An 11,620-nucleotide genomic window follows, 5' to 3' on the forward strand; every position below is an offset into this window, starting at 1 on the left:
TTAATTTTTTTTTTTTAAGTATTACAGCTAAGCAGCATCTGCGCTAAATGTTGGAGGAGAGCAGAACGGGGGACAGACGAAAGAAGCCTGCCACTTACTGATAATGCATTTAGCTACTGCACGCATTGTGTGGATCATCTAACTGTAGAGTCATCTGCCGACGTGACCTCCCACCCTCTGTCCCTCCCCTCCTGCCTGTTGTATTAGGAACACACACGCACAGGCGACGCCAGTGACGTAGTCCACCTGCTCCCGTGTACGCTGCAGCACCCTTAGGTCATGTAACATACAGTAAGACATGCTCGGGATCATGCAGTATCCTCTCTCCGCGTCAACTAACACTGACACATGCACATTCAGGGCTGTGCTTCTGTTCACCCGACGGTGTGTCGTCGCTTTCACCAACTTTCCATCGACGGTGCGTGCAAAAGGTTCTTCCGGCGACAAATGCTACATGGGAAAGTCACTGCTTTGCCAAAATAAAACCAACAATATCAAGCAAATGAATGTTTGTTCTTTGTGAAATAAAAAAAAAAAGCACATTGTACCTTTTTTTGGGAGGGGGGTTGATCCAAGTGGTGGATGGCATTAGGCTCTCACAGTTTCTGGAACAAACATGAAAATAAAATATGCCTATGTTTTGCTCTGTCTTTTGTGTCTATTTTTGTGTGCGTGTGTGTCTGTGTAATCAATAAGGGTATTATTAAAATGGGGGGAAAACGACCAAAACAGTTCAAAGAGCTGGCTACTTTCTAAGTTTCTATAAAAAACAAAACAAAAAAAACAACAACATTTTTTAAAGACAAACCAAAATATTGACAAAGCATTATTCCAATAGTCTGTCTCGTTGACCTCTAGCGTAAGTAGTTTAGTTTCATACTCTTAGAACAGTTCTTTCATGGTGTTTCTCACAGTATCTTGCCTCGCTTCGGCTTCCTTCACATCGAACGTCAACCGTGATTTTATATATTTTTTTTTGCCTGCTAGCTCACTGAAAGATATTCCGAAGGAAATACAATTCAAGTCCTGTAGTAATAGCTAAGAATAACCAGGAGGAACTACAAAGAAATTACTGAGTTATGAATTTGAGCAGAGGAATAATGTGAAACAAAGCGGATATTAAGACTCGCAGTTCTGTAGAACACTTAAAAGAAAGTTCTAGCATATAGCCAGCTAGCACCGAACTGCTTCTCTCTACATGCACATACTATATGCATGCATGTATGTTTTTTTTTACCCATGCTACGCTCTCTAACCAATAGAATAAAGAAAATGTCATTAAACAAAACAAAACAAACTTCCTGAATTTTATACAAAATGAAGAGATAAAGCTAATATAATGTTAGCAAGAAAATGCTACAAGTGTCGGGAAAATCTTTACACTGTCTCAGTTGCGTGACGACAATCTAAAGTTTACTAACTTGGCAAACAATAGTTGGAATAGGTGTGTATATAGGAACGTCATATTCAGATGGAGAGCCGCACTCGCTTGTTGTTGACGTGACCTTTTTGACGTTTAAAGAAACCTGACCACAAGATGGCGCAATTTTACATACCGCACTTTTGAAAACTTAATGGCAAACTTAAATAGTAAAACGCACATCACACCAGACCACACCACCGTTTTTGATATGTAATAAACTTTAGTATCTGACACGAAAGACTACACTTTGAGGGAATACATTTGCCCAGCTAAAGCACAAACTAAACTTCTTGCTGAAGACAAAAAGTAACCAAACCTCAGGAAGTGAATTTGAGAAGTACAATTTGCTATGGCTTTGTATGATTCAGATTTACTTTTAGTTATATAACAGGCACTCAAACAGGTATTTTTTAAATAGGCTTAAATATCCAGACTAAATATGGCATGTCAGTGTTGCCCATTTGCAAAAACAAATTTTGTTGCTACACTTCTAGGGAAAATAAACAATGAAACAGGCTTCATGTCAAAGTAACAATATCTAAGAAGTCATTTTAAAAATTAAGTGTGTATTATTGGTCTTAAAATCTTAAGATACAGATTCACAATCAAGTTTTCCAAGGACAACATTAGGATAAATTCATGACCTTAATGTTGTCTTTCTGGCTTTGAGGGCAGCAGCAAATTAACCAGTCCGCAGGGTTCTGTGTAGCCGTGTTCACAAACAGTCAACAACGTTTCCACCCTTAAAGGAGGACAAATTAGAAAGACACGACAGAAGGAAAGATGAAAAGAATGTCCAAAAACAAACCAAAAAAAGAAAGAGTCTTGCGTCAAGCTCTAGTGACGGCATCAACGTCCCAATCTCTTCGATGTCCTTTCCGCCTGATTGGCTACAGATACATGCCGTTGATGAGGTAATCAGACTCCTCTGTTGTGAGTGGGCGGGCTTTCTTGAGCTTGTGTCGGACGAGCCTCAGACGGCAGCCGATCATCATCAGCAGCAGAGCGGTGATGACGATGCCCAGAGCCAGAGGGAGGATGGCCCCTGCGAGAGGAAACGGCGGAGGTGTCAAACGGATGCAGCTTAGTCGGTTGACGCGCACCCAACGCTGACGTGTAAGTGGGTCTGACCTGACTCCGGTGCCGGATGTCCTCCCACTGCTTGAAAGGGTTTGGAGACGGCGAGGCCCGTATGCACTTGACTTTGGGAAACTTTAGGGGCAGCTGCCAAAAAGCACGAATGACATTTCAGCGCCATTTCCGACACACGAGTTACATTTTGTTTTAAAAGCAAGAATTTGGCTTTGGCAGTATTACCTATGTCAGTCTGTTTGGTGACCGGAGGAGTCACAGTCGCTGATTTGAAAGCTGGACCTGCAACGAGAGATATCTCAATGAATTGTTACATACAAACAAATGGACTTTTAATCCTTTCATCCTGTTCATGTTCGGTCAGTTTTTTTTAGTCAGGAGTTTTTGTCATATGAATGGGTTTTAATGGCAAGGTTGCCCACAATCCAACATCTTAAACTATATAGTTATGTAATATAAAGTATTAATAGTATGGAATAAAATAATATGGTACTATAAAGAAATTGTCAATTTTCCTAGAGAAATAAAAGCACCAAACAACAAAAAAATGTTGATGTTAGATTCTCACTTTTTTGAATACATTCGCTGATGCAGTCGGACTCCTGGAGGAAGTTGTTGTGGTTGCCCTGGCAGCCTCCATAGAGAAAGTGTTTGCATTCTCCAGCTTGCTGGTCGTAGTACCAGCGTGGGAAGGTTCCCTTACAGGGTCCAACAACCGGAGCCGCAGCACATGGGCCTAAAGACAAAGAGACAGACAAGATCAGCTCTTTGTATTAAAAACATAATGTACAATGTGTTTACATTGTGGTAGTAGCTAAAACAAGTTATAAAATACACAAATAACATGAATAAGTTATAGAATGAAAGAATCTTAGTGCTGGACATCTATTGTTTCAGCTGTTTCTGCCAGAAATCAGCCAAATTCTGGCAGACTTTTCCTGGAATTATTAAAACTCTGAACTGTTTAGTCTGCAGGGGGACAATGCACAATTGACCTTTTAGAGAAATAAGCTATTTGACATTGCAATGCTCAAGGTTCTCTATTTGGTATGCAATAAAAGTTTGCTGCACGTAAGGTTGGTATGAGCAAAATAATGAAATAAAATACTAGGATAAAAATAAAACATATATAAACTAAGAACCACCATAAATAAATAAGATTTATTTAAACACATGCATCACAAACTCTGCTGTGTTTTCACTATATGCAGTCGTGACCGGCATTCATAGTCTATTGGCGCACATATAAAGTTCATTTCAAAGTGCTCACTGCGATTAAATACTGTGGCTACTGCATGCGAGTGTGAAACTGGACCCGACATATTTCAGCTTCCAACGGCTCACAGTTCTTTGTTTTTGTGCCACGTCTCTTCAGTTCTGGCTCTCCGGTCGCTGCTACCGGCTGTCAGCTTCAGCAGCACCAGCCAAACAGGACTCAGACAGAATTCTAATGGTGCTCCGTGTCTACTGGAAAGTGATGTTGACACAAATTCCCATGAAAAACAGTGTCCAGTTTTCTTTTCTTTTTTTTTTTAATACCTCCTACTTCTAAACAATGGCACCTGTGGTTGTTCACCAGTAGAGGGGAGAAGGAGGAGGAGGAGGAGGAGAAAAAAAAGAAGAAGAAGAAGAAGAGGAAGGAAACCTTTTGGTCAGTCTCGCTCTGATTCTGGGATCGTATGGCCGTGGGGACAGAGGAGCTTTGTTCCAGCAGGGAGAGAGCTGCTTTCCCAGGGAGTGCAGAACAACCCTGTGGCTTCACTGGCATTCTGGGCTCAGTGCTAAGACTCAATGGCTGCCTACAGGGTCTCCATCTGCCTCCCTGTCCATATTTAAAAAAAAAAACTTTGCATAGGGATGCTGCACTAATGACCAACTCGTGGAGGATCACCCTGTCGGGCATGTTATTTAACAAGCGCAGCACAAGCAAAAGGAGTTGCAGACTGCAGAGCAACTTTTGCTACATACTAAGTTGTTTTATTGCTTTTTTTTAGAGGGTGATTCGAGAACCCCTAAGACAACGGTTCTCAAGTAGTGGAGTCTTAGGACCCACATTGTTTTCCTTATCATGAAATTTATTCCACAAAAATAAAAACACTAGGCCCACTTTCTATCAAGTCTGATTAAATCCATTATTGAAATTGTTGAATATTATTGTGTGCCCCACAAAATAAAGTGACCAACATTTTCTTTTTAAAAACATATATATATTTTAAAATCCCTTAAAAAAAGCGGGGAAAACTGCCCACGAAGCTGCGACCCAATCTAAACAGCTCAGCGACCCACTTTTGGGTCGCGATCAACCAGTTGAGAAACGCTGCATTAAGATTAATGAAATGACAAGAACCAATTTAGGACAATGACGGATAACAAAAGAAGGTGATAGAAATTAAATACGCTGAGTAGGTCTGATAATATATTTCAAAATACAATTATTCGGAAATATAAAACAGAATTCTGAACAAAGGGGTGTTAATGAACGGCCCTGGGACCTTTTGAGTATATTGTGTGCACCTGCTTTGTGTTTTTTGGTCTTTTCGGTCAGTATATAGTAGCTCATATATCATATACTTGTTTGTCTGACCAAAATTAAACAAACAAACAAACAAAACCCCCTTGAAACACACCTGGATTGACCTGAGTCTCCTCTTGACTGGCGCTTTGCACAGTCTTGCTACTGTCCTGAGGTCTGTCCACGGTCTTTTGTGGCCCAGCGTCATCCTCATCCCGCTGCGTCTGGGCTCCGGGCCGACGAAGGCTCGACAGATCGGACGTGTGGGCCACCGACTTCCTGTTGCTGTCGACTGAAACCAGCGAAAAGTGACACGACGGTTCAGTTTTGCAGGCATTTCCAGTTCATCCCTTTGACTAAACCGTTGTGGAGGGGGGGGGGGGGGGGGGGGGGTAGGGTAGTGGCAAGGCGCTCTCACAGTTTGAGCAGAAGTCTTCGTCGGAGCGATCTGGACAGTGCTGCTTCCCGTCGCAGGCGTACGTGATGTCAATGCAGCAGCCGTCGTCGCACATGAACTGATAGTTTGAACAGTGGCCGGTACAAACTGCGGGCGCAAGAAATACCCAGAACATTGAGAATCAATCAAGCCATCACTGACCAATCGCTCTTACAAAGACAACCCTGTTGTTTTTGTTGTTGTTATGAAACTCTTTGATTTGGGAAACAGTGGGTTATACACGTTGGAATTCGCCCGCACTCTTTCTCCATTGCGGTGTTCCCATGCAGTTTCCAAGACGGTGGGAACTTAAGAATCCAGGCAATAAAAAGAAGGGTGGTGATCGTTAGAAATTAAAGAGAGAGCAAATAAAATAAATGAAACGGTTAAATATACAGCAATAAATGAAAATTGACAATTGCAAGTCTGAACTTAGTAAGCCCGTCTGCTCCATATGCATCCCTCTTTTATCCATACACTTTGACTACACATACACCTTGACTTCACAGCGTCAGGACGCCGTTTACCTTCCGCCTGGTGTTTCGGCGCCAGCACGGTGACGGAGACGTCATCGGAGCTCTTCTGGCCGGCGGCGTCGGTCACAGTCATCTTGAAGGTGTAAACGCCCTCCTGAAGCCCGCTGACCTTCAGCAGCCCGGGATGAGTCGCCTGGAACACGCAGGGCAAAGGCACGTGAACGCGATGACGGAGTGTAAAGGATAAAAAAAAAAAAAGGAAATAAAACAGATTGTTCGTAGGTGCGAATGTGAGAGTGCACGGTTTGTTTGTCTCTTTGTTGGATGGATTGATGGATGGATAGAAGTCCTTCCAGAACTAAAGTCCAATTTCACCTTCATTAATTAATTATAAAGATTTAATGGAATGCTGCTGGAGTTGTGCTGCTCCGTCATGTCGAGCCTGGAGCAGCAGGTCCAGGATATACAGCTGCAGCCACCTACAACTGCTGCATAACACCGGCTGTCACACTTATTTTTATCCCTGTGAGATTTCTCGCATTTCAAAAAGACACTCTTCCTTATCACTGTGGCTGGAGTGCTCGTTCTTAGTGAGAACAAATGTTTTTTTTTTTTAAAGAGCGCGATGCCCTGAAATTATGCTCTGAACTTCATGATTTGATGATGTACAAATAAAGCTCATTCAAATTATTATTATTTTTTTTTCAAATTTTGGAAAGCAAATAAATGCGCGTGTCATCACCTTACTGCCATGAAAACAACATCAAACAACAGCCCTAAGATGAATTACTACATTTCCATGAAATAGTTACTTCTTGTTACTTCAACCAATGTAATCATTGTAACTGGTGTGCTGCTGCAGCCGCATTACATAACAGCTCTGGCAGTTCAGCCAGATCACAAAATAGCTGCAGTCATATCTATTTATATCATAGTCCTTCTCTTCCAGGAGAGGAGTGAAAGGAGAGGTATTTTCTATTTTATTTTTTATATATATATTTTTTTATCTGAGCATAAACAAACCTCAGATTAGATTGACATTCCTGTAGTAATCAGCATCCAGCTAACAAGTTTTTACTTTTGGTTAAAATTATTCTGAAACATTTCCAAGAGGAATTAAAGAGTATTAATATTGCCCATAATTACCTACTTTTATTACAACAGTAACACTACAAATACCAAAAGCATCAATTAGGGTGAATTTTAAACAGAACCTGCAGTCTGTCTCAGGGGGTGTTTGCTTCACAGCTTTTTCCTACATTTAAAATATCTGCTGGCAAAGTGACAATTTGCCGGGTTCTGTTGACTTAACTAACACAAACAAGTTATTACAAATCCAAATGTTGGAGTCATGCGATTGCTGCAGGGAGAAGACAATGCTGCTTTCTGCGCAGGCTTTCATCTCGACTCCGTCTCTGGCCCTGCCCGCTTCTTTTATCGGCTCAGGACTCTGCAACTCTGGTGCGTTGGGTGAGGCCGGACACTGACTTTCATGCCGATGGCCGTGTCCCCCTTGATGAGCGTCCACTCGTAGTGGCTGATGCTGTGGTCGTCCACGCTGTCCCGCCCGTCCAGGACGGCCCAGTCGGTGGGCAGCTGGATCACCACGTCCTGTCCGGCGTCGCTGCGGGGGGGCTCGTCCACATCTGCGTGACCAACCAGAGGAGAGCCGACTGCATCAGCTGACGGTTGAGCTCATCAACAGCATCTGGGCATTGACAGTATTCGTACTGCAATGATGGGATAATTACTTTTCATATTTTTAATATCTGAATATATGATCATAAATGATCATTAAGGCCACGTCGAGATGCTTCTGTATTTCTTCTGAATTTACTCAAATTCATTTTATATTTTAAACAGTGAAGTTAAAAAACAAAACAAAAAAATTATAATTTCAACTGGGGATGTTAACAATGAATCGATTGTCGATTAATTGTTGATTAAGAATTTAATCGATTAAATTACATTAGTTGCATTTAATTGAACATTGTTGACACGGGTAGTTAATATCATTGTAACAGTGTAGTGGCAGGAAAGAGCAATTCACCTGTAGACACTGTGACGTCATAATATACGTAGAACACGTAGAACACGTCCATAAATAAATGGAAATGTGACCCAGTAGAAGTCAACTTAAAGTCAGAGGATAAATGTTTAGGGTGTTTTCACTGTTATCTAATATAAAAATGGGTCATATTGGACCCTGGACCCTCAACATTATTTAAGGGCTAAAAAATGTGTTCCTTGCTCATTTTCCATTGTGAAATTTAGGTTCTCAGAAAAAAAAAATCGTTAATCGTTAATCGATCAATGAGGTCAATCAAATAACGATGAATGAATGAATCGACAATTTGCATCCCGAATTTCAACTCTCTATCCCATGCAGGGATGCGCCAGCATTTTAGTACAGTTTTTGCATTTAGGAAAATCAGCAGTACAAAAAGCAAAAGGAAAAGAAATGCGATAACAATCACCCTATCAACACCTGTTGCTGGCCTCAGGGTCCTCGTGCTGTTGTACTGGCTGAGAGCCTCAAAGGGAAATCATTAACCCAACCCTGCCTGCTTTTGTCCAGATAAGACGCAGCTGCTCGTGGCAAACATTAAAAAAAAAAAAAAAAGAAGAAAAAAAGAAACAGAAAAGCTCAACGTATCAGAAAGCATTGGATTAACTTGGCTTATCCCAAAACCCATTAGGGCTGCACGACAATAGGAATGCACGCCAAGGCGTGCGTTAGGTGTGAGGAATGTTGCGACGGCGATGTGCGTTGAGTCGAATGCTAAATCACAAATCACGATGCCGAAGCCTCATTGCAGGCTGCCAATGTAGAGCCCAGAGAGTGCGGGGACCATGCGGACGCTGACGGAAGGAATGATTATATCTCCATAGAACAGCAACATTGTTCTATGGAGACGCACCCAGGTGTCTAGGTATGCTGTAGTACAGTACAGTTCTTTGACGGGCCATCACGCCTGTGCTTTGCACTAAATGCTCAGCTACATGTGCTAAAAGCTACCAATTCACATTGTCATGTCAAGTGCGGGCAGCTGGTGAATTTAATTTGCCGATACAACAATTCCCTGTGATTTCAGGCAATTAGTGCAGTATATTGCAAGTGCACAATGACACCATGATTATGGGAATTATTAGATGTAAAGTGCAGCTCTACTGCCCATCAAATGCTTTGACCTTCAATTAAAAATGTTTTTTTTTCCAAAATTTGAAAACAAACAAATGAAAAAAAAACAAAAAAAACCCCCACAAGGTTTCCATGTCCTCAAATGTCAAGATAAATTTGCTTACATTTACCCGCAGTGACTGAACTACAGAGCACGACTGCAGGCCAAAAGGAGTGACTCTCATGTCCTTTCACATATATTTCAGAGACTTGAGACCTGACTTGATCGTCATCAAGATTTTAATAGGCCAATTGTTTTAAGGTTACGTTGAACGCATAGAAAACAGCAACATTCGAAGAATAGAAACAGTCATGTAGACATTTCAAGCAGTGGTGTAGTCTGGGTGATACGCAGGTACAGTGTACGCTGCATGACCACTAGAAAAGGTTCCCAAATGACCGTACAACCACTAAGAAAAGTGTAATGATACGTATTAGTATGTTGGGTTTTTTTGACACAACGTTCACTTTCCTGTTTGAAACAGATTAATAGAATATTTTATGTTCTGAGCTGTTTGAGAGTCAGCAACTGCTTTAAGCGCCGCTTTAAAGAATATATTTGTGTGTGCGCGCACCACTTTTTACACTTGATTTCCGACACTGGATATTTTCTAAATAAGTGTGATATTTATTCATTTTTTCTATACTTCAACTGTTTGTCAGTTAGTTAAAGTCCAGATGTAAATGACAGTACATTGTACACAGTGTACAGTGGCTGCTGCCGGACAGATGTGTACATAGGTCACTGAATACCCACTAGAATAAACTACAGTCTAGTTTATAGACCAGAATAAACTACAGTCTAGTTTATTCTAGAGGGTATACTCTGGTTTTGGTGCCACCAAAAAAAAGTGTTGGCGAGTAATCTGCTACTAAGTACTGCACTACTGTAATTAAACTACTTTTTGAGTAATGGGGTAATGTAACGGGATTACTGTGGCAAAACTGGCAATTACATCATAATTACTTTATCAGGTAATGATTCCCGTTACTTTTTCCAAAAATATTTAGCATATTCCACAAAATGTCTTGAAATTTAGAAAAACAACCATGTTGCAGATTGATGACGCGGCCGTGCATGCAACGTCATTGATATGCTGGAAATACAAACATTATTTCCAGTTCATCTCATCTAAATTAAATAATATTGTGTTTCGTTGTACGTTCTCAACTTCAAAAATATCCGCGTCGAACCTCACAAATTGTTGAAAGCCATGTTTGCAAGTAAGTCGGCAGCACTCTGCACGGTAAATATCTTTCAACTACTGTGCTTCTAATTATTTTAATAATACGGGCTGTGAAAAAGACACCAGTGCTGTACAGGAGTTGAAATGTGCAGTTTGTGTTCAGATGGCAAACATTCGTTCATGTTAAGAGTTCTAACAGTGACAAAAGCTATTTGGAATTGCAAAATTTGCACTTGAATAAAGTTCATTCCAAAGCACTGAGAAATTATTACTTTATCTTCTTTTTTTTTTTTAACTAAAGTACTTAGTAATTGATTACTTGTGAAATAAGGTAGTTAAAGAAGTAGATTTTTTTTTTTTTTTTTTAAAGGAGTAATCAACTAGCAGTAGCTGGATTACTTTCATGGAGTAATCCCAACAACACTGGGTGCCACTGACGTCTCTGTCTGTCTGTCCCACCTTGTGTCTTCTCCCCCTCGTCGGCCGCCTTGGCGGCGCCGCTGGATGAAACAGGGAGGTGTCCTGCCCGCCGCGTCGCGTTGCTCGTCCGGCTGTACGAGGTGAAGCCCTGCTGCTCCGCGAACGAGCAGACGTGCTCGCCCCTGTAGGTGCAGTTGAACAGGTAGCAGTTGATGCTCTCGCCGGGCTGCCGCCTCTGCTCCTCCTGCACCACCGCCACCGTGCAGTGGGGCTGCGAGCAGCAGGCGTGCAGGCACTCCTTCCAGGTGTTCACCCCGTCCGGCGCCAGCAGGAAGGCGGCCCCCTGCTCGATGGAGGCCTTGGTCTGGATGATGCGTTCGCGGACGCCGTCAAAGTCGCCCGCGCAGGAGTCGCCCGCGTCGCCCGCCTTGTACGCCTGCTCCTGCTGCAGCTGCTTGCGGAACTCCTCCAGCAGCTCCTCCACGCCGGTGATTTTGGATTTGAGGTCGGATATGGGCGAGGTGCGAGCGCCGACGGGCGCGACCGCGGCCAGCAACGCGACGCAGGCGAGCAGCAGCAGCAGCGGCAGCGGCAGCAGAGGATGCTGCGGAGCGAGAGCCATGTTGTTTACGTAAACGTCGCACGGCTGCTCCCGAAGCGTGAGGCTCCACACAGCCCGTGTGTCGTCTTCCTACATTGAAGTAAATAGCCGAAATAATTCACCCTCATTAGAGGCCGTTTCTGGGGTTGTTTTTTTTTTTTTCTTCCCTCGTTTAAGTGACGAGCGAAGGAGATGCGGGTCGCCCTCTGACGATGCTACCGATCCGTCGTTGTCATGGTGAGGCAGGAGGGCGGGAGGTAGGGAGGTCGCAGGGGCGCGAGAGCCAGCCGCT

The 11,620-nt window shown here is 42.6% G+C and overlaps 1 protein-coding gene across 1 annotated transcript; it reads right to left on the reverse strand.

Annotated features, from left to right (window-relative positions):
* Positions 1-1,623: 1,623 nt before the first annotated feature.
* lrp11 (low density lipoprotein receptor-related protein 11) lies at positions 1,624-11,620 on the reverse strand. The gene is made up of 10 exons (XM_076037830.1): positions 10,767-11,620; positions 7,428-7,585; positions 5,991-6,132; positions 5,446-5,571; positions 5,143-5,319; positions 3,084-3,251; positions 2,741-2,797; positions 2,555-2,647; positions 1,957-2,468; positions 1,624-1,913 (listed from the first exon to the last, which is right to left on the reverse strand). Exons 1-9 carry the CDS (start codon positions 11,347-11,349, stop codon positions 2,314-2,316), a joined length of 1,659 nt encoding a protein of 552 aa, XP_075893945.1. The 5' UTR covers positions 11,350-11,620; the 3' UTR covers positions 1,624-1,913; positions 1,957-2,313.

This window comes from Nelusetta ayraudi, unplaced genomic scaffold, assembly GCF_046127955.1.
Source record: "Nelusetta ayraudi isolate G7.1 ecotype Tasmania unplaced genomic scaffold, CSIRO-AGI_Nayr_v1 ptg000052l, whole genome shotgun sequence".
Lineage (NCBI taxonomy): Eukaryota > Metazoa > Chordata > Actinopteri > Tetraodontiformes > Monacanthidae > Nelusetta > Nelusetta ayraudi.